Source organism: Nerophis ophidion, linkage group LG23 (assembly GCF_033978795.1).
Source record: "Nerophis ophidion isolate RoL-2023_Sa linkage group LG23, RoL_Noph_v1.0, whole genome shotgun sequence".
Lineage (NCBI taxonomy): Eukaryota > Metazoa > Chordata > Actinopteri > Syngnathiformes > Syngnathidae > Nerophis > Nerophis ophidion.
In genome coordinates this window covers 33391611-33418731 of record NC_084633.1, presented here as the reverse complement: position 1 = coordinate 33418731, position 27121 = coordinate 33391611, and the positions used below count along the sequence as shown (strand labels likewise).

The 27121-nt window shown below is 37.6% G+C and overlaps 1 protein-coding gene across 2 annotated transcripts; it reads right to left on the bottom strand.

Annotated features, from left to right (window-relative positions):
• Positions 1–5292: 5292 nt before the first annotated feature.
• bcl2l12 (BCL2 like 12) lies at positions 5293–26269 on the bottom strand. Of its 2 annotated transcripts, XM_061884224.1 has the most exons (8): positions 26158–26269; positions 22085–22256; positions 17970–18174; positions 16124–16349; positions 14213–14308; positions 8989–9065; positions 8140–8397; positions 5293–6657 (listed from the first exon to the last, which is right to left on the bottom strand). In XM_061884224.1, exons 1-8 carry the CDS (start codon positions 26204–26206, stop codon positions 6616–6618), a joined length of 1125 nt encoding a protein of 374 aa, XP_061740208.1. In that variant the 5' UTR covers positions 26207–26269; the 3' UTR covers positions 5293–6615. The 2 variants fall into 2 exon arrangements, with proteins under 2 accessions (XP_061740208.1, XP_061740209.1); XM_061884225.1 differs by lacking the exon at positions 14213–14308.
• Between the last annotated feature and the right edge of the window lie 852 nt (positions 26270–27121).

Sequence of the window (27121 nt, the reverse complement as noted above, 5' to 3'; positions counted from 1 at the left end):
CAAGGGTAGCTGAGTAGTTCAAGCAGCTATCTACAAATCAAAGGGGTCTGGGTTCAAATCCCACCCAGGTCCATTGGTAACTATGAAAGCTCCAGCGGCAAGAATAAATATTTTACCTCGTTGTTTACTGAGACAGATTCGCAAATAAATATGTCATTGGGGCCCGAAATCTATCCCTAAGACATCCAAGAATAGCTGAATTGTAAAGCATCTAACTCCCAATCCAAGAGTGCAAGGATCAAATCCCTGCCAGGTTCACTGGTAACTATGAAAACTCCAGCAGCAAGAGTACATGTTTTATATTATAGCTCACTGAGACAAGTTTGCGATTAAATATGTCATTGGGGCCCGAAATCAAGTCTAAAGAAGACCAGGGATAGCTGAATGGTTAAAGCTCCTAACTCCCAATCAAAGGGCACTGGGTTAAAATCCCGTGCAAGTTGGTCAGTAACTAGGAAAGCTATTGTTTTGTATCATAGTTTACTGAGACAGGTTATCAATTGAATATGTCATTGGGGCCCGAAATCTGTCCATAAGAAGACCAAGAATAGCTGAATGGTTAAACAGCTAGCTCCCAATCAAAGGGTCCTGGGTTCGATCCCAGTCAGGTCGATCGGCTTGCCAAGCCAAAGAGAGGGAACGCCGGAAAATGTGGGGGTGCATCACCTCCCCCACCCAAAGTAAAGCTAAGTGGTAGCTGGTTAATTAACTTATAGTTAAAAAGGTAAGTATGGGTAATAATAATAACAAATAGTCTATAGTCCAAAAGTCTAAGGGTAATTTCGGGGGTTAGCTCCTCCTGTGTGCTGAGGCTAAAGTTGGTAAGTGTACCATCGGTAATTCCTGGCTGGGATGGGTGGGAATAGGAACATGAATAATTAATCAGTGTGAGTGTTGACCAATCAGCTCTCCTCGGTCTGACCAACAATTAGTCAATTAGTTAATAAAAAAAACAATAAATACAACAAATTGGAATGACTGAAGAGAGAAAAAATTCTAATTGGATAATGAAAAACAAAAGAAAAATAAATGGGTGGATGAATCCTCCTGACTAGCTGCAATTGAATAATAAAAAATATAAATGATGAATAATTGGATGATGAAAAAAGATAAAGCATAATTTTAATAAATGATATGCAATTAACTTTTCTTAATAGTGTTTTTAATTTTATCCATCCTTCTTTTTATTCATCCAATCTTCTTTTTCTTTTTCATTATCCAATTGAAATTTTTTCTCACTTCAATTATTCCAATTTGTTGTACTTATTGGTACTTTTTTATTTTTTATTAACTAATTGACTATTTGTTGGTCAGACCGAGGAGAGCTGATTGGCCAACACTCACACTGATTAATTATTCATGTTCCTATTCCCACCCATCCCAGCCAGGAATTACCGATGGTACACTTACCAACTTTAACCTCAGCAGACAGAAGGAGCTAACCCCCGAGGTTACCCTTAGACTTTTGGACTATAGACTATTTATTATTATTATTACCCATACTTACCTTTTTAACTATAAGTTAATTAACCAGCTACCACTTAGCTTTACTTTGGGTGGGGGAGGTGATGCACCCCCACATTTTCCGGCGTTCCCCCTCTTTGGCTTGGCAAGCCGATCGACCTGAGTGGGATTGAACCCAGGACCCTTTGATTGGGAGCTAGCTGTTTAACCATTCGGCTATTCTTGGTCTTCTTATGGACAGATTTCGGGCCCCAATGACATATTCAATTGATAACCTGTCTCAGTAAACTATGATACAAAACAATAGCTTTCCTAGATACCAATCAATTTGCCTGGGATTTGAACCCGGTGCCCTTTGATTGGGAGTTAGGAGCTTTAACCATTCAGCTATCCCTGGTCTTCTTTAGACAAGATTTGGGGCCCCAGTGAACCTGGCAGGGATTTGATCCTTGTACTCTTTGATCGCGAGCTAGCTACTGTAACCACTCAGCTATCCTTAGACTTCTTAGTGCAAGATTTCGGGCCCCAATGACATATTTAATTGAGCACCTGTCTCACTACTGAAAAAGAAACACTGAGTCCTTGCTGAGATTTGAACCCAGTTCCCTTTGCTTGATGGTCAACAGTGTTAACCACTCAGCTGTCCTGGATCTTATTAGGCTGTGAATTCGGGGCCCTAATGACAAATGTAATCAAGGACTTCTTTCTCTCTCATTTTACCAAAACTAATGGAGAGGAAGTACTAGCAGACATTCCATGCAGTGTAGACCGACATAAATCCCACCCAGAGTTAAGTTGCTCTCACTACTGATGTTTGGACAAGTGTAGCCTACCTTGGCAATACATGCCACTACATTGGAGACTCGAATATGAAGTCAATCTCCCTTACCACCATGCCACTAGAGGAAAGACATTCAGCATCCAACATTGCAGAATGGTTGGAATAGGTAGTAGCCAGGTTTGAAATTCCCCTAAGCAAAATTATTGCTATTGTGCAGGACAATGGTGCACTTTATAAAAAAAACAAAAACATTTTTGTAACGCTTGCCTTGTTTTATTTGGCAAGTCGAAAGGACATGGTGCCAGTATGTTTTTTTTTTAAATAAAGTATTGGAAATGTTAGAAACGTAGTTTGCCTCTTTTATCCGATTATTAATCGATTAATCGAAGTAATAATCCACAGATTAATCGATTATCAAATTAATCGTTAGTTGCAGCCCCAATATAAATATATGTGTATATATATATATATATATATATATATATATATATATATATATATATATATACATATATATATATGTATATATATTTATATATATACATACATATATATACATATATATATACATATATACATATATATATAAATATATATATATATACATATATATATACATATATATATATATACATATATATACACATATATATACATATATATACATAAAAATATATATATATATATATATATAAATATATATATATATATATATATGTGTGTGTGTGTGTGTATACAGAGGTGGGTGGAGTAGCCAGAAATTGTACTCAAGTAAGAGTACTGTTACTTTACAGATTTATTACTCAAGTAAAATTAAGGAGTAGTCATCCAAATATTTACTTGAGTAAAAGTAAAAAGTATGTTGTGAAAAAACTACTCAAGTACTGAGTAACTGATGAGTAATCTGTTCGTTTAATAATTACGGCAACAGATAATGCACAAAAACATAAAAATAGCAATGAGCAAATTCATAGCCAGGAATATCTCTTAAGCAACTAAAACAATAACATATATTAAATAATAATACATTAAAATAAAAAAATTAAGGCAAATTGACCCACAATAACTTAACAGCACCATAGCCTCAGTAGGCATTTATTTGATTGATTGATTGAAACTTGTATTAGTAGATTGTACAGTACAGTACATATTCCGTACAATTGACCACTAAATGGTAACACCCCAATAAGTTTTTCAACGTTAATCAATTACTTAATAAATGACCAAGTCGAAGTGATCTACCTCATATATACATACACACACATATCATATATATATACTGTATATACAGTATATATATATATATATATATATATATATATATATATATATATATATATACAGTATATAATTTATAGTTTTTTATTTTGCCGTACAATTGACCACTAAATGGTAACACCCAGATAAGTTTTTCAACTTGTTTAAGTCGGGGTCCACGTTAATCAATTCATGGTAGAAACGTAATGACTGATCCACCGAGCTGGATTTGAACCAGTGCCTTAAGGGAGTGGTTCTCAAATGGGGGTACGCGTACCCCTGGGGGTACTTGAAGGTATGCCAAGGGGTACGTGAGATTTTTTTGAAAATACTCTAAAAATAGAAACAATTCAAAAATCCTTTATGAGTATATTTATTGAATAATTCTTCAACAAAATATGAGTGTAAGTTCATAAACTGTGAGAAAAAATACAACAGTGTTGACAGCTTGATTCTTTATGGACATGTTCCATAAATATTGATGTTAGAGATTTCTTTTTTTGTGAAGAAAAGTTTAGAATTAAGTTCATGAATCCGGATGTCTATTAGAATCCCCAAAGAGGGTACTTTTAAGTTGATGATTACTTCTATGTGTAGAAATCTTTATTTATAATTGAATCACTTGTTTATTTTTCAACAAGTTTTTAGTTACTTTTATAACTTTTTTTTCCAAATAGTTCAAGAAAGACCACTACAAATGAGCAATATTTTGCACTGTTATACAATTTAATAAATCAGAAACTGATGACATAGTGCTGTATTTTACTTCTTTATCTCTTTTTTCCAACCAAAAATGCTCTGCTCTGATTAAGGGGTACTTGATCTAAAAAAAAATTCACAGGGGGTACATCACTGAAAAAAGGTTGAGAACCAGTGCCCTAAAGAACTCAGCACAAGCATTTACAGCCCTCCACTCTACCAACTGAGCTACCAAAACGGTTCAACATAAAAATACGTACCGTTACAGACCTACTAACTTTGAGAGAACGGGATGAAACGACAAGGAAATGAAGACAAATACCTTTTTTTCCCGATATATGATCAAAATATTCCCACACGGCGGAACTGATCTCCGACGATGATCAATTACAAATGACCAACAACAGAAGTGCGGCGATTATGTTGGCAGCAGCATCTCGTTGACAGATGCGCTTCCTTATAAACACAGTTTGGCGCGCAGTCGTCAGTGCGACGCAGTTCGCGTATCGGTCACGTGACCGAAACAGCTTGTAATCGGTCACGTGACTTTCGAAAACAGTACATATTCCGCACAATTGATCACTAAATGGAAACACCCGAATACGTTTTTCAACTTGTTTAAGTACTCTGCTCATCCTACTCATGGCCTCCTTCTCAATTATTTTCTCGTGTCCAGACTTCTGCTTTTTGGGGGGGGCATTCTAAACCTTCTGCAGTTGGCCAGGGCTAATATGATTCCGATGAGGAAGAAACATGGGAAGAACGAGTCGTGGTGTTCACCAAACCATTTTTTAAGGGGGTTAATAAAATTATAAAAACTAGAATAGTGTAAGACTTGTGTATTTGTTTTAATCACGATTCATTCATATCAATATATATTAGTTTAGTGTATGCATAATCATTTTGTCATAACAGCTACTGGGGGCCGTGTGTGGGCCCTACAGGTCTGTGAGTCCTTAAAATTCTCATCACCTTTCCCTTTATACGTGACTTGAAGAGTTGTCAACATAAATGCGGTCAATTTAACAAAATCCACTGCAATTCTATTGTCTTAGTTGAGTTTAAGTGAAAAAAGAGGCATTTTAAGCACATTGTTTGGACACATTTTTATAAAAGCACATCATAGAAAAAACATTTTTTGTATCATTTGTCCACTCTACAAGTCAAGAGACGCCAACTATTTTGCGCGCATCATGTGTAAACAGTCCATGACACAAATAACTTACACAGTAGATTGATTGTCCCATGAAACAAAGCAGACTTCATGCTGTCAGTATTTTGGCTGCCATGTTCTTGAACATTATTGTTTCTGTAAATAAATATACTGTATATATAACATTGTAGCACTTTCTCTCGTCAGTTGTCACCCTCTGTTTTGCAACTTTGCAATTATATAAATATATGTATAAATATATTCACAGAAAAAATTTCATATGTAATGGTGTGTTTTAAAGAGCACCACCTTCAAATACCAAAAGTCCCTTATTCTATAAGAATCATAGAGCAGCACTCAAATTAATTCAAGCACTTTTTGTAAATCTGATTTAAAGTATCAGTAGTTAGAATAAAAAACGAACATGTACAGTACAGGCCAAAAGTTTGGACACACCTTCCCCTCATTCAATGCGTTTTCTAACAAAAACATGTTTTATATTCTAGTTTTTTCAAAATAGCCACCCTTTGCTCTGATTACTGCTTTGCACACTCTCGGCATTCTCTCAATGAGCTTCAAGTGGTAGTCAACTGAAATGGTTTTCACTTCATAGGTGTGCTTGAAGCTCATCGAGAGAATGTCAAGAGTGTGCAAAGCAGTAATCAGAACAAATGGTGTTTATTTTGAAGGAACTAGAATATAAAACATGTTTTCAGTTATTTCATCTTTTGTTGTTTAAGTACATAACTAATGGATGCCTTCAGTGACAATCTACAATATAGTCATGAAAATAAAAGAAAACTCAATGAATGAGGAGAAGGTGTGTCCAAACTTTTGGCCTGAACTGTATACACTTTTAAAAGCACGGCTGTTTGAATAATTTTGAGTGCAACCGTGCACACTGTACACATGGAATAATTTAATACATGTTATCCATCACACAATATAAAAACATTATGCAGTTGTAAAATGACTTCACAGTGGCACTGTTTTGCTAAAACTACTATACTGTACTGTTATTAATACTGTGAATATTAAACACCTGCTTGAATAGAAACTGGAGAGACAATATGTGGATCAAGCATCTCTAGGCAGCCACACATTCTAAGCATTTTACGCGTTCGTTCGTAATGAGAGTGCCCTCTCACCTCATAATCCATCCTTCATTTAAGCATTTTGTGAATTGATTTGACTAGGAATTCACAGTAATAGAAAATCGATACCACCAAAGCTTCCTTGTGTTCTCAAACTCCTGGAGAACTCAGTCATATTCCATGGGATCCCTCATTTCTGCCACATTTTCCTGAGGTTGAAATAAAACAACAACTTTAGTGGGATTTATAAGATAAACTTGAGTAGTACCGCAACTTATTGGTTCCATGAATGAGCTCATAGTTCAAAACACTTATATCTCAAGTTAGTGTCGCCCATTAAAAATTAACTGATATAAATTTAATCGGTGCTTCGCCCCCTCAAAAAACATAACTTTACGGAAACAAAGTTATGCCAGCAACTCAAACCACATGTTTTAGGGCACATCTTACGGGGTTCACTGTGGCATTAGCTATGCTAACTCACGACCGAGAAGCTTGTAACTCAAATGTATCCTCGCAACTTCCAGCATAACAAAAACCTCAGACCGCTTGTATGTCAAAATAATCGGGGTACTCGTAAGTTGAGGGACCACTATACATGTTAATTTCAGAATCCATCTGAAAGTGCTGTAAATGTAATTACGGTACTAATAATCAGTAAGCAAAAGCTGGATTTGTGCTCTGTTGCCTGCTCTTTTTTTCTGTTTTTCTATACAACATTTGCTCAGTTTTGCTCCCTCAATAGGAGTCCAGGAAAAAATCAGTGACCAATTGTTGCACCGACAAGTTCTGGACAAAGTTGAAAAGCTGCTGCTTGTTTGGACACAGAGTTCTCAGCCTAGGCGACACATTTAGATGTCAGCCATTGGTACTTTGAGACATTCAAAAATGGAGCCGCCATCTACAGTGTAGTAAGACACGGCAAGGTTGCTAGCTCTCACAAGGTTGATGCGGAGGAGCTCGTGAAGCAGGAATTTATCGACGAAGAGGGCTGACAAACGAAAGTTAATCCTTTTTTTAGTGAGCTAGCAAAATACCAGGCATGTGGAATAAGGAACACGGGATTACATTTGAGGGATGATCGGGCTCACTGTCCGGATTCAGAATTATTTCAAAGGATTGTTTACTCTTGGAAGACTGATTTCCTACTTAATGGGGTTTTTTTCATGATTGAACAGGCTATCTACAATTTATTGACTGTACATACTTCCTGACAGTTTCAGCTTGTCCATTAATTTTTGGGACTCGTATTTAGCAAGCTAAACAAGAAAAAGGTTGTATAAAGACCAAAAACACTTAAAAAGCTCACAATGTAGCACTGCTGAGCTGATCAGCACGCCCACAATGGATGTGCTGCGAGGCACACAATGGGTGGATGAAACGTCCGCAAGTTCGTACGCCAAGCCATTGTTTGATTCCGTCAGTGATTTGTAAATAGGGGCTCGTAAATCAAGGTTCCACTCTACTACTAAATGGTAAGTTAATTAATTATACTACACATTTTCTCTCCTTTTCTTTTACAATAAAAACAAAATAGTGACCTTGCACATGTTAAGCGCGGGAAACATGAAGATGTACGTCGTATTGTACAGAATTGTGTACATATGTTTTTGTATTTTTATTCCACCCTGGAAGAAGAATCATTGGAATAAATGATTGAGGTCATAGGGTATAAAGGGTTCTGCACTCACCCATCCTCCCTGATGCTTCACCCAGGGGGCAAAGTTTTCCATGTAGTTCTGTGCGAAAACTTGCATGCGTTGGGCACCAGTAGCTGTCACGATTTGCCTTGACACCTTCATCGTGACAGCCATGCGCTGCAAAGTTGGACTCTGCGTTGGAAGGAGGACTGGAACTTCTACTAACTGACTGACTGTGTCCAGAAGTGTAGAGAAGGAGTTATACGATAGGCGAGCCAAACTGGAGCGGAGAAAGGGGTCCGTTTGGATCTGGATAAAAGTTGGATTGATTAGCAGAGATTCCAATAGAGATTGTATCAAAAGGTGTTAAACGTGGGAACTAATAGTCAAGTTGAGTTGTTAGAGAACAACAATAATGATGGTGGAGAAGACAACGATCAAAGCAGCAATGTTGAAGAGGAACTGCACTTTTGGGGGAATTTGGCCTAATCACAATGCCATGTAAGACAAGAAACATCCTCTTTTTTTATGCATTCTAACTAATAAAAAACCGCTGGCAAGAGGTGGTTAACTATACAGGTAATCAGGATTTGATCTATTCTGCCTAGAAAACCCTCTAATAAACCTTCAACAACGTTTTACATATCGTGAATTCCTGGCTATAAGTCGCTACTTTTTTCCTACGTTTTGAACCCTGAGGTTTATAAAATGATGCGGCTAGTTTATGGATTTTTCTTTGCTGACAGCCACTTTGCAGTAGTTTAAAAAACAAACAAGCAAACCCAATGATAAGGTGTGTTGCTTATTCTATGGCACCATCTTCACCCACTTGATATGAGCTGCAGCTTCGTGTCATTATATGCCCGTTCAAAACGGTCATTCCAATGAATATTTACCTACCTTATCGTTCATAGAATCTCCCTCTACAGACAGCACTTGAACCAGCTGCTGCACCATCAAATCGTCGTCATGCACATCTAAAGTGAAAAGAGAGAACAACTTCAGATTAAACAAAGTAATTTAAAATTAAGTGTAAAACCTATATAAAGTAGCTCATGTACAAGTTTGATGTTGTTCTGTTTGCCCTCAAGCTTTTTCATATGTTTCATTCTTTTTCAATCAATCATGATGAAAAAATTAAAAGATCTTGAGAAATCCAATGTAAAAAGTATCCGTATTGGCAACAATTGACCAGTACAGTATTACTTGGTGTAGCTGCTGTTAGAGGCAACTCATACATATCCAGCCATCCATTTTCACTTGTAAATTCTTCAATAAAAGTGCAAATAATATATATACAGTACAGGCCAAATGTTTGGAAACACCTTCTCATTCAATGTATTTTCTTTATTTTCATGACTATTTACATTGTAGATTTTCACTGAAGGCATCCAAACTATGAATGATCACATGTGGAGTTATGTACTTTACAAAAAAAAAACCGAAATAACTGAAAACATGCTTTATATTCTAGTTTCTTCAAAATAGCCACTCTTGGCTCTGATTAATACTTTGCACACTCTTGGCATTCTCTCCATGAGCTTCAAGAGGCAGTCACCTGAAATGGTTTTCACTTCACAGGTGTGCCTTATCAGGGTTGATTAGTGGATTTTTTTTTGCTTTATCAATGGGGTTGGGACCATCAGCTGTGTTGTGAATGAGAAGGTGTGTCCTAACCTTTGGACTGTATTGTATGGACACATTCAACTTAATAAGTAATCATTCACAGTGAATTCATGCTGATGCAAATGTGTTGTGTTCATGGAAACTATGTAAGAAAGAAAGGAACATATTTTTAGACATGTGAAGACATGTTCAAAATAAATGTATTTTAACATTTGTGCAATGTTCATATTGTTGTTACTCAGTCAACGTTTGAGGGTCTGATGGACCTGTTGCATTTTGTGGCTCTTTATGCCTCACAATCAAAAACTTTTATCGTATTTTCTTGATTTGCCGCCGGTTATATACAAACCATATGATTTGGGAAATTGTGTTGATGTAAATATAACCGGAATACAATTATTTGCAAATCCTTTTCAACCCATATTCAGTTGAATATGCTACAAAGACAACTGATAAACTGATAAACATTTTTTTTGTGTGCAAATAATCATTAACTTTAGATTTTGATGCCAGCAACACGTGACAAAGAAGTTGGGAAAGGTGGCAATAAATACTAATTAAGTTAAGAAATGCTCATCAAGCACTTATTTGGAACATCCCACAGGTGTGCGGGCTAATTGGGAACAGGTGGGTGCCATGATTGGGTATAAAAGCAGCTTCCATGAAAAGCTAAGTAATTCACAAACAAGGATGGAGCGAGGGTCACCAATTTGTAAGCAAATTGTCGAACAGTTTTAGAACAACATTTCTCAACGAGCTATTGCAAGGAATTTAGGAATTTTACCATCTACGGTCCGTAAAACCATCAAAAGGTTCAGCGAATCTGGAGAAATCACTGCACGTAAGCGATGATATTACGGACCTTTGATCCCTCAGGCGGTACTGCATCAAAAACCGACATCAGTGTGTAAAGGATATCACCACATGGGCTCAGGAATACTTCATAAAACCACTGTCAGTAACTACAGTGATCTGTAAGTGCCAGTTAAAACTCTACTACGCAAAGCGAAAGCCATTTATCAACCACACCCAGGAACGCCGCCGGCTTCGCTGGGCCCGAGCTCATCTAAGATGGACTGATGCAAATTGGAAACGTGTTCTGTGGTCTGACGAGTCCACATTTCAAATTATATTTGGAAACTGTGGACGTGGTGTCCTCCGGAACAAAGAGGAAAAGAACCATCCGGATTGTTATAGGTGCAAAGTTCAAAAGCCAGCATCTGTGATGGTATAGGGGTGTATTAGTGCCCAAGGTATGGGTAACTTACACATCTGTGAAGGCACCATTAATGCTGAATGGTCCATTGAGGTTTTGGAACAACATATGTTGTCATCCAAGCAACGTTATCATGGACGCCCCTGCTTATTTCAGCAAAACAATGCCAAGCCACGTGTTACAACAGAGTGGCTTCGTAGTAAAAGAGTGTGGGTACTTTCCTGGCTCGCCTGCAGTCCAGACATGCCTCCCATCGAAAATGTGTGGGACATTATGAAGCGTAAAATACGACAGCAAGACCCCGGACTGTTGAACAACTTAAGCTGTACATCAAGCAAGAATGGTAAAGAATTCCAATTTCAAAGCTTCAACAATTAGATTCCTCAGTTCCCAAAGGAAAGGCCATTAAACACAGTGGTAAAAATGCCCTTGTGACAATTTTTTGAGTGTTGTTAAAAGAAAATGTGATGTAACACAGTGGTGAACATGCCCTTTTCCAACTACTTTGGCACGTGTTGCAGCCATGAAATTCTAAGTTAATTATTATTTGGAAAAAAAATAAAGTTTATGAGTTTGAACATCAAATATCTTGTCTTTGTATTGCATTCAATTGAATATGGGTTGAAAAGGATTTGCAAATCATTGTATTCCATTTATATTTACATCCAACACAATTTCCCAACTCATATGGAAACGGGGTTTGTGGTATGCGCCTGCCTTGAATTACTGCCGGGTCAAACTCGCTTCGCAAAATAATTAGCGCATGACATCACGAGTGACACGTGCCCTGTCATTATTTTCCAAATGGAGGAGGCTGATTTCAATACCGGTAATGTGAAATCGCATAAAGGGAAGAAGATTAAGAGCTATTCAGTAGGATTTAAGGTCCAAGCTATTGAACAGTATGCAAAAAAGAACAGTAAGCAGCTATGTTTTATAAATACACCGCAGCTGCGTGTGTCAAATATAAGACATTAAATGAATCCCGCCTCCTGGTGGTAGAGGGCGCTAGTGATCCTTCTTGCGACTACTCGGCTGCAGAAGAAGTGACAACGAGTGACGTGATATGTGCTGGGAACGGTTATGACACGGGAGTTGCACGACGGACCTTTTAGGATGTGACACTACTACTCGTTGGCTATGTAAACAACCGGGCTGAAATAAAGCATGTTCCAGTCCTAAATACCCAGTGTATTATTTATACAATAACACTTCATGGTGGCAGCGGTGGCATAAAGAGATCACCCACGGAGCAGAACGGGAGGGGGAGTTGTCCGCACGTGAGGAGCCGAGCTAACTGATAGCAGCGGTCTGATAGCAGTTTTCTAAACTGGACTTTCAATCAAAGCAGGAGGTAATAACGGAAGATCTACATAGAGACAGAGAGACTTTTAAAACTGAAGAAAGATAAGGAAGACTTTTATAAACAAGTTATCGATGCTTTTGATCAGAAAGAGCTGGCATGGACTTCATTTATAAGTAAAGGTAAGACCATAATAAAAAATTTTTAATTAAATGTGCTTTTCATGATGGTATCCTTACATCACACTCAAATTTTTACTGCATGCCTTTGGTAAGCGCCGAAGTGAGAAGAGGTTTTAAATTAATTAGCGCCACGGCGGCAATTCAAGGAAATATGGTATGTTAAAATACTGAACAGATGTTTACCTTATCCCAATAAAGGTAAATATCTTTAGTTTACCTTTGCTCGTACAACCCCATGGTTTTACGAGCGGAGGAGCATGTTCAGCAGTGCACAATCACTGAGTACTTACAAGCACACATGGTGTGTGGACAGAAAAGGGAGAACGGACACATTTTGGCCTAAAAACTGACGATAAAGGTAAAGCTATAACACTGAAATGCCCTGAGGAAGAGATGCTTTTAGACATGGCTGGCTAGCTAGCGAGCAGCTAACATCCATCTGCAGTCGGCAGTTATTTAGAAACTTCTAAATCACTAATCCTCGCCTCCATGGCGACAAATAAAGTAAGTTTCATACAAGTATCATCCCTACAGGACGAGGAATAGCTAATCATGCTTCACTACACACCATAGGAAGATACAATTGTCACAAAATTATTATTTTTTAATTCCTATTATGTTTATAAACTTAGTAAATACGTCCCTGGACACATGAGGACTTTGAATATGACCAGTGTATGTTGTGGTATCATCCGAAAGTAATGTAAAGTATCCAAACAACATAAGAATTAGTGATGATTACATTTTAACAGAAGTGTAGATAGAACATGTTAAAAGAGAAAATAACCAGATATTAACAGTAAATTAACAAGTAGATTAATAATAATGTTCTACAGCTAGTCCCGCATAATTTTGACAAAAAAACAGAATGAGAAATGACACAGTATGTTACTGCATACGTCAGCAGCCAAATTAGGAGCCTTTGTTTGCTTACTTATTACTGAAAGAAAAGTTGTCTAGTATGTTCACTATTTTACTCAAGGGCAAGATTGTTATTCGATTGCAATAAGAAACATGTGTTTAATGTACCGTAAGATTTTTTGTTAAAATAAAGCCAATAATGCAATTTTTTGTGGTCACATTTATTTAGAAATGTATCAAAATAGATTTTGGTACCGGTACCAAAATATTGGTATCCGGACAACCCTATACATTACATATATACTTAGTCTATATAAAAAAACTGTGATGGGGGACTTTTGGATGTTTTTAGAGCGCTTTATATGCGGAATAGAGCGACTCCTATTGGCTCTATTGTTAGCTGACTTTTCCAAATGTTTATTTACAAGATAGAAGGCATTAGAAACATATGTCTCACATAAAGACTGTGAATGATAAACAACATTCCAAAAAAGTGCAGTTCCATTATACTCCTGGTAAGACAGTACAATACAACAAAAGTTAGTAATCTGCAGTATTAACAGCAAAGGACAAGCTGATGATTGAAACGCAACATTCCTAAAAAGTTGGTGTGTGCAAATGTTTCTGCATCTTGCTAGTAGTTCCTCCCTTTGTTGAAATGTCTACTTTGCAAGTTAAATTTCCCTTTCTGTGAAATGTAACTCAGTAATGTCATTTGCGCCTACAATAATTGTATTCCAGCGTTCATATGTGTTTTTCTAACCTGTTTTTTTCCATTCATATCCGTAGTAGCGTAATGTGATCCGAGCTTGAGAAACAGGTTTTCACTGAGATGCATTCTCTAGTAGTGTGTAGCTTTGAGGTGAGTCGGTCGTTTCCTTGTTGTGCATTATTCCGGTTTTGATGCATTGGAGGACCTCGTACGTGTGTGCTTACCCAAGGAAGTATGAGGAGTGGGACTCGATCTTTTTGTACTGGTGGCAATCCTTTCCAACTTCTGTGCAACTTCATTGTAGAAGTCCGCAGGGTGATCTACAACACAAGCATTGCACTAGTAAACATTGCCAAGTGTGTTTCATCATCACTCATTGAATCAAAAGGCTTCCAATATAGTAACCCTATGTAAATTTTTTTAGACACACACAACATTGCGCTTGTTAGTCCATTATGATGGATGGTACAATAGAGGCACTAGTACTGATGTAAACAGTAATCTAAACTAAGTAGCTATCGGTGCCTCATTTCCTTTTATTAATTTAGCTGCACTGGATTGAGGCAAAAATAAGGTAGTTATTGGATTTCAATATTGAATTGGGACACCTCAATTATCAATTATTGACTCAGTTGACAAAAAACAAGTGCTAAATACCGTACCAGGTGGCTGTGTGCAAACTGAAAAAACGTGGTGCAGACCGTCCTATTTCAACAAGGATTATGCGTGTACAAACACCATGGAAACACTCATTCACTTCACATTCATGACATCATGCTCCAACGTGGGGTGTTTGGTTATGTTGTGGTACATGGAGCACACAACCATAATCTGTGACACCTTCTCTGGGCTATATCAGTAAGATCTATAACAAAACAAAGTTTTTAGTAGGCCAAAGGTTTTTTAATTCTGACAGTCCACATATGTCGATACATGCGCACCACGGACTGTCTATATCCGTTTCGTCATTGCATCGCTGGCCGCCTCCTCGACAATTTGCACGTACCTTTGAGCGGCCGCACAGAGTTTCAGGGTTGATAAATCCCATTGTGGGCGCTACATGAATAAAAGGGTTGTAGCCATTGATTACTTTAGTAATAAAAAGTAATGTAATGTTGTTGGATCACACATTTTATAGCCTCTAAGCGTATTTTAGGCAAAATGTATAAAATAAACAAAAACATTTCCAGTAGCCATAACCTTTGTTCTTCTTTTCTGAGAAATTATAATAATTTAAATTGTACTTCTAACATGTGTGAATTAATAAAACCATTTTTTTAAAACTCTTCGCTGTCACACAGATGTGTTTTGCTCATTTAAGAGACACAATCTACTATGCACAAGCTTTGTAGATCTTTATTTAATTTATATTATTGCAGTATTTAAATGACTATTCTGTTCAACTTGCATGAACAATTCTGTAAAAGTAAAAAATAATTTTTTTTGCTTTCCTTTTTTTCTTCTTCTCCGAAACACTGATTTGGCATCCATATCGGATAAAAGTACCCAACCCTACCTTATCCATTATCAGCGTCTGGATTTGATTGTTTTTGACAGCTTGATAGGTGACTTGGTTGTGTTAATAAAAGGTTCACAGATAATAATTAATCCAAAAACAAACACGATATACACCAGTACTATTGAACTAGTGGCCCGGGGGCCAAATCAGGCCCTGGGGATGACACCATAAATGCCCTTGAGTTCAGTTCGAAATTTGGAAAACCAAATCTTTTTGCAGCATATTCTTAAAAACCCTAGAGTGCTGTCATAGAGATGATTTTTATTTTTGGAAAACAGCAAAGCGCTCCTGTAACTCTGACCAAATACACCAAAATCCAATATCTATTATAGAGGACGCTGGTTTTTCAAAATATACAAAATAAGACTAATAGTAAAAGGAGAGGTACGGCTCCCAGGTCCTACAACTTTTAAATATGTGGCCCCCAAAACAATTCAGTAGAATATCTCTGATATACACTACATATTGAAAAATGTAAAACAAGAAATAATGTTTGTACTTCAGGTTCATAGATACAATATAATAGCAACATTAATATTACACAGTGCTGCTATTTATGTTCTTGTGATTTGCAAAACTGGTTTGGGTAGTTATTTTGTGCCATGGAAAAACTTACTTGGAGAAACAAGGTTTGGTGTTGGTGACTCGACTGTTTTGTCAAGTTTCAGTTTGGAAGGCCTATGAGGCAGAGATTCATGTCCCTCTTTTATCTTCTCTTTGTCCTTTTCTATCTTTATCTTGAAAAACTTGGACATCTTTCGCTTGATATTTTTTCTGAGTTTGGTCTGTTTCTTCTCACTCTTTTCTTCTTCTGATGAAGAGGAAGAAGATAAAACGTCTTCCTGTGGGGAAAAAGTTGATGGAGTCAATATTTATAGGTGTCATATTATGCAAAACCCACATTTCTTGTCTATTGGTATCCATTCTTGACTATTCTGTGTCCTCATATATGCAGAACATTTTATTTCAAACCATGGAGATTTTTATAAAAACAGTTTTCCCCTGTTCCAAACGATCCGTTGAGATTTGCTAACATTAGAGACGTCAGCAGATGTGTCTATACATGATAATGTTTTTCTAGTATATTTGTATAAGTTTGCCATGTTTATTTCTGTTGTAGTGCCTGCTAAGTTGCGACTCCATGAGCTTAAATGCTCTGTTATTTGTTGTATTAACTAGCACCGCTCACTCCACCAACCTCCAGCCTCATCTGAAAAAGAAAGAAGTGCCTACTTAACTTTTCGGTTTCGTAAAAATGTGCATTGAGAGCGAGAATGCATCAACTAAAAAACAAAGAGCTTGGTCCAATTTGTTATATATTCTAAAAAATTGCAGATTGGATTTTAACCTATTTAAAACATGTCATCAAAATTCTAAAATTAATCTTAATCATGAAAAATTACGAATGATGTTCCATAAATAATTTTTTTAATTTTTTCAAAAAGATTAGAATTAGCTAGTTTTTCTCTTCTTTTTATCGGTTGAATTTTGAATTTTAAAGAGTCGAAATTGAAGATAAACTATGTTTCAAAATTTCATTTTCAGTTTTTTTCCTGTTTTCTCCTCTTTTGAACCGTTCAATTAAGTGTTTTTTTCATCATTTATTCATTACAAAAAACCTTCTGTAGAAGGAAAAAAAATGTACAACGGAATAACATACAGAAATACTATTTTTTTTTATGTATATAGATTTATTTATTAAAGGTAAATTGAGCAAATTGGCTATTTCCGGCAATTTATTTAAGTGTGTATCAAACTGGTAGCCCTTCGCATTAATCCGTACCCAAGAAGTAGCTCTTGGTTTTAAAAAGGTTGGTGACCCCTGATGTACACACTCAGATTAATCATGCAATTTATTGGAGATGGTACAAGCTTTTACCTTAACCACTATACGGTAAATGGGATCAAATCAATGCATACGTCAGTACAAAAAGGAGTGAAGAGACTCCGACTGGTGTGCTTTCACTCCAAAATACAGCCTGAAAGAACTTTAGATAAAACTGTTATCAAGTTTTGTGCAAATAAATGACAGGTAAAACATTCCATGAATGACAATCTATCAATAAAGTTGCATTTGTGTACAAATATTGGGGTCTTTTCTTAATATAATTCCAGTTATGCAAGCGAGTAATTATTTGTGATTAATCATGATTAATCTTGATTCCAAAATTGTATTGATCTGATTTAAAAAATATATAATTTGACAGGCCTAATTGTGACAAATCATTATCAAAAGAGGCTGAGATACATAATTATATTTCAGGCCATATCACCTATCTCTAGGACAGTTTTAGTTTGAGGGTCTGGAGCAGGATCTAAAGTATGTATCCACTATAAGAAGGGACATACCCAGACAAGAATGGTGCAAAATGACAGATGTTAAGTTGTCAATAATAACACAGTAAAGGACTAATGTATGAAGTATGTATGAGGGCTATAATTTGATGGATTCACTTTCTTACATCGGACAGCTGGTTGACATTAGGTGCTTTGAGCTTGCCTTCCTTTTCCAAAGAACTTTTCCCGTCGTTGGCAGAAGAGCGTGGACTATTACGTCGGGGCAGGTGCTTCATGAGGTTTTTAAGTCCAGTCTTCTTCTCGTCCGGTGAGTTTTTATCTTCAGCCTCAGCATGACCTTGACCTTTTACTTTTGGTTTGACACCAACACTGCAAGTGAAATAAGTATGAAGAGGAAAAAATAATGAAAATCAGTGGCTGACCTAGCACATACATGTCAAAAAAAGGTTTGCTTTTGCATGGCTGGTAAGTAAACTACTTCAGACTTCAGAAGAGCACATATTTGTTCGATACATACTGTATACGTTTCTTTAAAAACAAACACACTGGATTACAGCCAATATAATATACAATATTTTAGTTTAAGCAATACCTAAAAATATATAAAAAATAATTACCAAGTGTTCTACAACACTGAGAATGGACACTTAAGGTGCAACTTGAAGATGCACTTGTGAAGCGATACAGAAAATGTGTTGACTTTTTTGTAAAGATAAGTACATTTAGACTATATATATATATATATATATATATATATATATATATATATATATATATATATATATATATATATATATATATATATACACTGCGATGAGGTGGCGACTTGTCCAGGGTGTAAACCGCCTTCCGCCCAATTGTAGCTGAGATAGGCGCCAACGCCCCCCGCGACCCCACAAGGGAATAAGCAGTAGAAAATGGATGGATGGATGGATATATATATATATATATATATATATATATATATACAGTGGGGCAAAAAAGTATTTAGTCAGCCACCGATTGTGCAAGTTCTCCCACTTAAAATGATGACAGAGGTCTGTAATTTTCATCATAGGTACACTTCAACTGTGAGAGACAGAATTTGAAAAAAAAAATCCAGGAATTCACATTGTAGGACTTTTAAATAATTTATTTGTAAATTATGGTGGAAAATAAGTATTTGGTCAACCATTCAAAGCTGTCACAGATGGAAGGAGGTTTTGGCTCAAAATCTCACGATACATGGCCTCATTCATTCTTTCCTTAACGCGGATCAATCGTCCTGTCCCCTTTGCAGAAAAACAGCCCCAAAGCATGATGTTTCCACCCCCATGCTTCACAGTAGGTATGGTGTTCTTGGGATGCAACTCAGTATTCTTCCTCCCCCAAACACGACGAGTTGAGTTTGTACCAAAAAGTTCTATTTTGGTTTCATCTGACCACATGACATTCTCCCAATCCTCTGCTGTATCATCCATTTATCCATTTTGGTATAAACTCAACACAGTAGCACCCCCGAGGGATGAATTCTAGACTCCTCCCACCCCCCCAAAAAAGGTTCAAAAGTCACCGGAGGGTGGAGGACAGAATTGGCGGCGGTCACCAAGCCTTGTGTCCCCGCAGCCAGCGAGGCAGAGTCAGGTGGCGTTGTTGCGTTGAACGCCGCTGCATTTGGCGAGGCGGGCGACCACAGAACGGCGACTCTTTTGGTTGATGGGCTTCTGATGACTGCTTGTGCGGCAGGTAAGCTAGAGGTCGCAGAGGTGACTCAGGACAGGCACCGACGATGGGCCGACTGGAACAGATAGCAGCACTGGAGACGAGGATGGCAGCGCCGTGGGACGGCCTGCTGGAGACGAAGAAGGCAGCGCCATGGGATTTGCAGGCCCACTGGGATTGCTGGTGGCGTCTGAAGTTGCCTCAAGGGACAGATTACAGACGTCCCAAGAAAGGCTGAGGGAGCTTGGAGGGTTTGGGGTCCTACAGACTCTGGCCGCCCCCCGGAACAGACGACAGGGACAAAGAACCAGCCCGTGCAGCACTCAAGCCACAGAGATTGTTCATCATGGAGACCAAACGGGTACACTTCTCGTAGGCGGCTTTCCCCCGAGCAGCCATTTGTTGCCTCGAGACAGCTCACCACATTTCCTGCGGTTTTTGTACTTGGCTCGATGATTCTGTCAGGTTCTGCTGGTCTTGAACTCCAAGATGCAGAGATGGCAGGTGTAAAGCAGGTCGACATGACTTTAATGCCAAAATGAAATAGTGAAACTGGGAAGTGCACATGCTTTGAACATTGAAACAGGAAACAATCATCGAGCCCTGACTAAAGGGCGAGGAAGGCATAAATAGCAGTCAGATTGGAAACAATTGCAATCAGTTGTGCCAGGCTGCCAATCAGCGACAGGTAAGGGAAACGAGCGCTCATGTAGACCAAGTGAAACTAAAATAAAAGCGATGACAGGAAATAAACACAAACTAAGGAAACATAGGACGTGAATGTGACAGATCGTCACACTACCACCCTCCTCCCCCTTTAGGGACGAATTATATACGGCCCCCCCTCCCCTCTCCTAAAAGGTTCAAAAGTAACGTGAGGGCGGAGTTGGCGGCGAGGGAGAGTCAGGTGGCGTCGATTTGTTGAACGGCAAAGGTGGGAGGGAACTGCAACCAGGTGTGCCAGGCTGCCCATGAGGGAAACGAGCGCTCAAGTAGACATGCAGGAAGTGGAACTAAAATAGGAGCACTGACAGGAAATAAGCACAAACATAACAAGACGTGAATGTGACAGAGCGTCTCAATGTCTTGCGCAAGAACACAGTGACTAGGATGGCGGAAGCTGGGATCAAACCTTGGAATTCGGATGTTGCTGGCATGGCCGCTCTACCAACCAAGCCAAGCCTGTTTTAGGTGTATAAAAACGGGATTGATTGCCACACTTGGATAAACTCACAAACTGACTGGCACTGGCTCACGGCTTAAATGCTAACATAAATACAAGAGACACCAACGTCTTTCCTCGTAAAGAAACAACATACCCCAATCTAAACCTTTACAAACACATCGCCATCTGCGCAACTCTGCTATTCAATTGTGCACAATGGACTTACACACTGTGCTCTCCTAGTAAAGAGTGATTGATTTATACTAGGAGGAATATGATACAGCGTTTTTTTACTTTGCGTTCAAGGACAGCTGAACAGAGTAGGACGCCACAATGGCCAGCAGAACACTCAATCAATGAAGCACAAGAAACACACAAAATATGTGGGCTTTTTAACGGTGGGTCTATTTATTTATTTTAGTTATTTTAAAGTATAAGTACTTTTGAGCACATTCAACAATACTGTGATAATAATGATAGCCATGAACATTTTGGTCACAATAAACATGATATGATATTTTCTATAATCAATATTTCTATTAGCTTTAAAATAACCGTTGTACATTGACTACTCTAAATTATAACCACGTTTTAATTCTATAATATTGTCCTTTCAAAGCATATAATCAAATGGTTGCAGAAGTATAGAACTACTGTTCAGTTATTTTCGGATATATGTAGTCATTACGCAAAACAACAAACTTGAAAAGTCTAACAGATTACTCTTCATTTACAATTGAAGTTAAAAAGTGGCTTTGGAGCAATCAAAGCTGCTCACATGGTCACTAAGGTGGGCACTATGTTTGACACATCAACTTAATGTGTGTTATATTTACCCATGAGAGCATTTTTGTTGTAAATTGTGAGGTGTGTCTGTTAAAATCATGGTTGTTTTTACAAATGATGACAGATGTAAACAAGAGCATGTATTGTCTTTGTGTGATGATGTAAATGAGGTGTGGTTGTATTGTATATTATGTATGTGTAAATGAAAAGGCATTTCATTACTTTTCTTAAATTGATTACATGCTATAGTATGATTTTATTGTCATAATTTTATTGCATGATTTTTGTATCCCTTTAATTTAGGTAGCAAGGGAATGCAGATGGAAATGAGCTATTTAGCTATAATCTGGTAAAGGACATATCTGTCTTTGACAATAATGTTTCTGTGCATTGTCCCTTCAAATAAAGACTAGAAAAAAATACAAAATAATACAGTATGTAACACATTTTAATAACCCCCAATATGATATATGAGACACTTAAAGTTACAAATAAATTAGCCAAACACTACATAAACCGAGACTATTTATAATATATCTTACCGTCCTTTTTATGGAAATTAGGATCATTATGTTACTGGAAGTTCAAAATTTGTAACAACTCAATGCAGTGTGGTGAGACTGTTACCTGTATTGGTCAGGATCCTTGTAGGTTCCTCCTACCCAGCCAGGCCTGTCTCTAAACGGGACAGTAAGGGTTCGCTGGAGGAAAGCTTGGAGGACCAGACGACTCTCAGCTTTGACCTCAAGCAGGGAAATGGAGGAGACAGAAGAAGAGCGACCCATTGTCTCTGACATCACTAAAGTGAGTAAAACAATATAGTGGATGAGAAAATATACTTTGCTTGTCACTAGTAGCACCCCTTAGGTGAGTGGTCCCCTACCACCGGTCCACACAGAAACATTATTAGTAGACTTCCTGATAGGAAGTCGCCATTTGTTATTGTACATGGGACAATGCACATTAATGAACATAAACAATGTTAATGTGCCAGATTGTAGCCAAAGGATCATTGTATATAGCAGGAGTTCTTAACCTCTTTAACCTCAAGACCCAACTTTTTCACTACAGAGGGTTCTGGCCACTTCAATATTAACACAGAATTAGCAATCTTACTCTTTAATTTGATCATATTCAATAATTATATCTAACCTACTTACAGTATACTACCTTGTCAAATGACATAAAAGCATGTGTTGATTACAAAGATTATTATTCATTTAACAAATAAACCTTGGGCTTCGGTCAGGCTGATTTAAAAAAAAGAAGTACTAACTAAATAAACAATACATTTACATACAATATGTATTGTGTTATTCCAAAATAAATACACTGAATTAATAATAAATGTTTCTTAACTAAACTGTCAATAAAATAAAGTGCAAATAAAAATACAGCTTCAAAAATTTAGTCATAATGTTTGCGCTTAAGAAATTTCTCTATGACATACGCGCCAGTCTTCTTCTGTTTGTTTTATACTGTCATTACTGCCACAAGTGGTGGAAAAGGGTATTATAACTAAGTACCACTGTGGCTTATAGGGACCACAGCTGAAAAATCAGATACATTACATTCTAGGCGGACCTATGATTAAGAAACACAGGTTTATAGTATATGCCATCAACGTGCCGGGGACCATCTGGTCACAAAGAAACACGCCCAGGGCTCCCGCAATTCAAGCATTATGGTGAGTTGATTTTTCATGCTCATTTTTTTGCTGTTTTTATTTGCCACACGTAGAAAGCAGGTCCATGAAAAATAATGCATACATTAAACCGGTCCCTAGTGGAAAATAGGCCCCTGCCTTAGGTCATATAAGGAGTTGAAAACACATGGAACATCGGCATAGTGTGCAAAGAAAAATGTTTATTTCAACAATTTCCCCTAAAATATGCATTGATGTTATGAAGTGTGTTTTATCCGATTCCTCAGTATATCGAAAAAACAACCAATAGATTACTTCATTACGTTAATAATGAATAGCTGCAGCCCTACTTTGATTTTTTGGTAAGAATGTGCAGACCAATCGACCACCGACCAATTTTTGTGAAAAAGTACCGGTATGTGATCGCCGATTAATGCCTTTTTAATGCTGATCACAAACACCGATCTTCTCTGGAGGACAAGCGTCCAGCAGCTAATTAGGTATCTCCATACATAAACCACTAATAATCACATAATCAAAAGAGTTAGAGAGGATAATATAACAAGTGTGTCAGCATTGTCACAGTCAGTGCACAACAACTAAAAGGGAGGACGATCCATCAATTGGTTGTGTTGATATTAAGGGTAGTATCAGTATATGGTTGATTGATCAGATCAATATTTTCAATTTCTCAAGATATATTGTGGGTTGTTTTTGTTTACAAACTTAGGGAATAATTCCCTGGATGCAGGAGAACTTTGAGGGCAAAACCCAAAATATTTAAATGAGTACTAGATAGTATTTTTTTTTTTTTTGCTCACACAATTGTATGTAATAAAATTGAATAGGGAAATGGTTTAAATATTGTCTTGATATTGTTAAACTACCAATAGCACTCACTATGAACACATTTTATGATGTACAGTTAATTAATGTATCGGAATTAATATCAGCCGATGTCACTCATAGATGATCGGAATCTGCAGCATAAAACCTTGATCAGCACGTTCTACCCTCTGCGTATAAGACGAAAGCCTGTTTTAAATGTTCTATTGGTGTAGATTTCGCCTGGCTGTGTAACTACCTAACTAATGTCCAAGTATAAATGTTATTTTTTGTAATACATTGCTATTGATTTTGATTACATATTTATTGTGTAGCATCGCAGGTATGTTTGGAGAGTGGGTATGGATCATTATCTGTTATGAATCATTAAGACATAACAGAAGTGACAGGTGACACACGAACCAAATAGCCGAGGGTGTAATAAACAAAGTTTGAAATGTAAGTGAAGCGTGACCATTTTTTCGGTCATAAATAACTTTTTTATTTTTATTTCAAATTTTATTTTAATAATACTAGCGTTTAGTACATTGTTTTCAATTCTCTGTCTCAAGCTTTTACTTCTGTTTGGTCCGTCGCACCCTATGTGGTTCAAAGTTAAGTTGTGGCTTTTTATTATTGTGTTGTGTCGTTTGTATTTGCTGTGGCATCTACAATCGTGTTGTAGCTGAAAGCTTTTTCTGTTGTAATCAAATATACTATGGCGTTTGTATTTGGTATGACCTTTCTCGACCAGTTTTGTTTTGCCTACGCCACAGACGGGTAGACAGACTTGAGTAACTTTTTAAGTCCATGCATCCATCCATTTCCTACCCCTTTTCCCTTTAGGGTTTTTCATTAAAAGTGCTAAACTTCATATAAAGTCTGCCATTCATGACTATTTTCTATGTTTGGAGTCGGTGAAATCAATATTTGCCTTTTAAATCAATACCTATCTTCCGGAAGGCCAACTTACCGAGCACACATTCATTATATATTTGAAATTTAGGAATGTAAATCGATCTGTCAATTAATTTGTTTTTTTTTTGATTGATTCAAACTTTTATTAGTAGATTCAAGAATACAGTACATATTCTGTACAATTGACCGCTAAATGGTATTACCCGTGATATATATAGATTATAATAGAAACCAAAACTGTATTATGGGGGTCCAAGAATTTGGTGCTCCGCCCCTGTCTTACATGTTTTAGCATGTTTACATTTTGAATAAAGCCAACCTGATGCCAGTGACTGCATGGTGACGTCACAAAACTACTCGTGACAATTTACTGACAATGTGAGGCAGGAAATGTATTTTAGTATTTAAGAAAAATGGGTAAAAGGGGCTTCACGGTGGCAGAGGGGTTAGTGCGTCTGCCTCACAATACGAAGGTCCTGCAGTCCTGGGTTCAAATCCAGGCTCGGGATCTTTCTGTGTGGAGTTTGCATGTTCTCCCCGTGAATGCGTGGGTTCCCTCCGGGTACTCCGGCTTCCTCCCACTTCCAAAGACATGCACCTGGGGATAGGTTGATTGGCAACACTAAATTGGCCCTAGTGTGTGAATGTGAGTGTGAATGTTGTCTGTCTATCTGTGTTGGCCCTGCGATGAGGTGGCGACTTGTCCAGGGTGTACCCCGCCTTCCGCCCGATTGTAGCTGAGATAGGCGCCAGCACCCCCGGCCACCCCAAAAAGGGAATAAGCGGTAGAAATGGATGGATGGTTAAAAAGTGTGTGAATGTGAGTGTGAATGTTGTCTGTCTGTCTGTGGTTGTCTGTCTGTGATGGCAACTCGTCCAGGGTGTACCCCGCCTTCCGCCGGATTGTAGCTGAGATAGGCCAGCGCCCCCCGCGACCCCAAAAGGGAATAAGCGGTAGAATATGGATGGATGGATGGCTTAAAAAGCTTGTTTCACTTTTCCAACTCTCGCGAGAGAAACGTTTACGTTCTCGTGAGGAAGACATAACTCTTCAGAAACCGGCGAAAAGAAAAACTAAATCGAACTTTACCACCTTCAAGTTTAAGTTGCTGATAGCTTGTTGTTTTTTTAATAAACATAAAAACTACAATCGTTCTTTGTTTATTGTTACCGAGAGAAAGTTGCTTCGAGCTGAATTCGATACCCAAGCGGCGGGACCAGGTGAAAACTTTAAAAGTCGATGCCGACTTCACATTTTGTCTCTGTAAACAATTAGGAAACTAGAAACTTTGGAATGTTTATGTATTCCTACCTTTATTTGTCGGTGTCTTCGATACGTTCTCCGAGTACGATACCAACATTGGCAGTATCGCTCAGTCGTCCACACCTATGACGTAGTGCTTGGCAACAGAAGGGGCGGGGCCTAAACTCAGGCGGTGGTGGTGCTTTAGTTTAATTTTAATTACTCTATTATTTACGAGCTAATTTTTCTTCCTGGAACTCAGGCCTCTACCTTGGGGATGTATTAGTTAGTTAGTTAGTTAGTTAGTTAGTTAGTTAGTTAGTTAGTTATTCACACATATGGGATATGATTATTGTAGCTACCATTTAATGAGCATAACAGGCATGTTTTTGACACCTTTCTAACCCCTTTAAATGTTTTCTCTGTAATTAAGTTCAGTTGTATGTTAAGTAATTCGATCACAAATACTGTACAACCGTATTGCATTGAAACGTTATTATAAGCAGTCCGCCTGATGTAATTTGCTATATCCGCCTCTAGATGTCCGTATTGTTTACTGTTTTGTTTTTTTTGTTTTTTGTTTTTTTTATTGAACAACAAACATACATTTACAATTCACACCAACGTCAAGGCACTTTCAACATTAAGGACAGATAGAGAGTATTAAATATCCATCCATCCATTTTTCTACTGCTTATTCCTTTTGGGGTAGCTGGTGCATATCTCAGCTACAATCGGGCGGAAGGCCGCGTACACCCTGGACAAGTCGCCATCTTAATGCAGGGGCAACACAGATAGACAGACAACATTGACACTCACATTCACACACTAGGGCCAATTTAGTGTTGCCAATCAACGTATCCCCAGGTGCATGTCTTTGGAGGTGGGAGGAAGCCATATCAATAAGTAATAATAAAAAATATGAAGAAAAAAATACAGCTGACAAAAAGGGCTAATTAAGTCACTTTAAATGTTTCTAACAAAGGTAACAATTTATTGGCTTTTGTACTCTTAAAGGCCTACTGAAATGAGA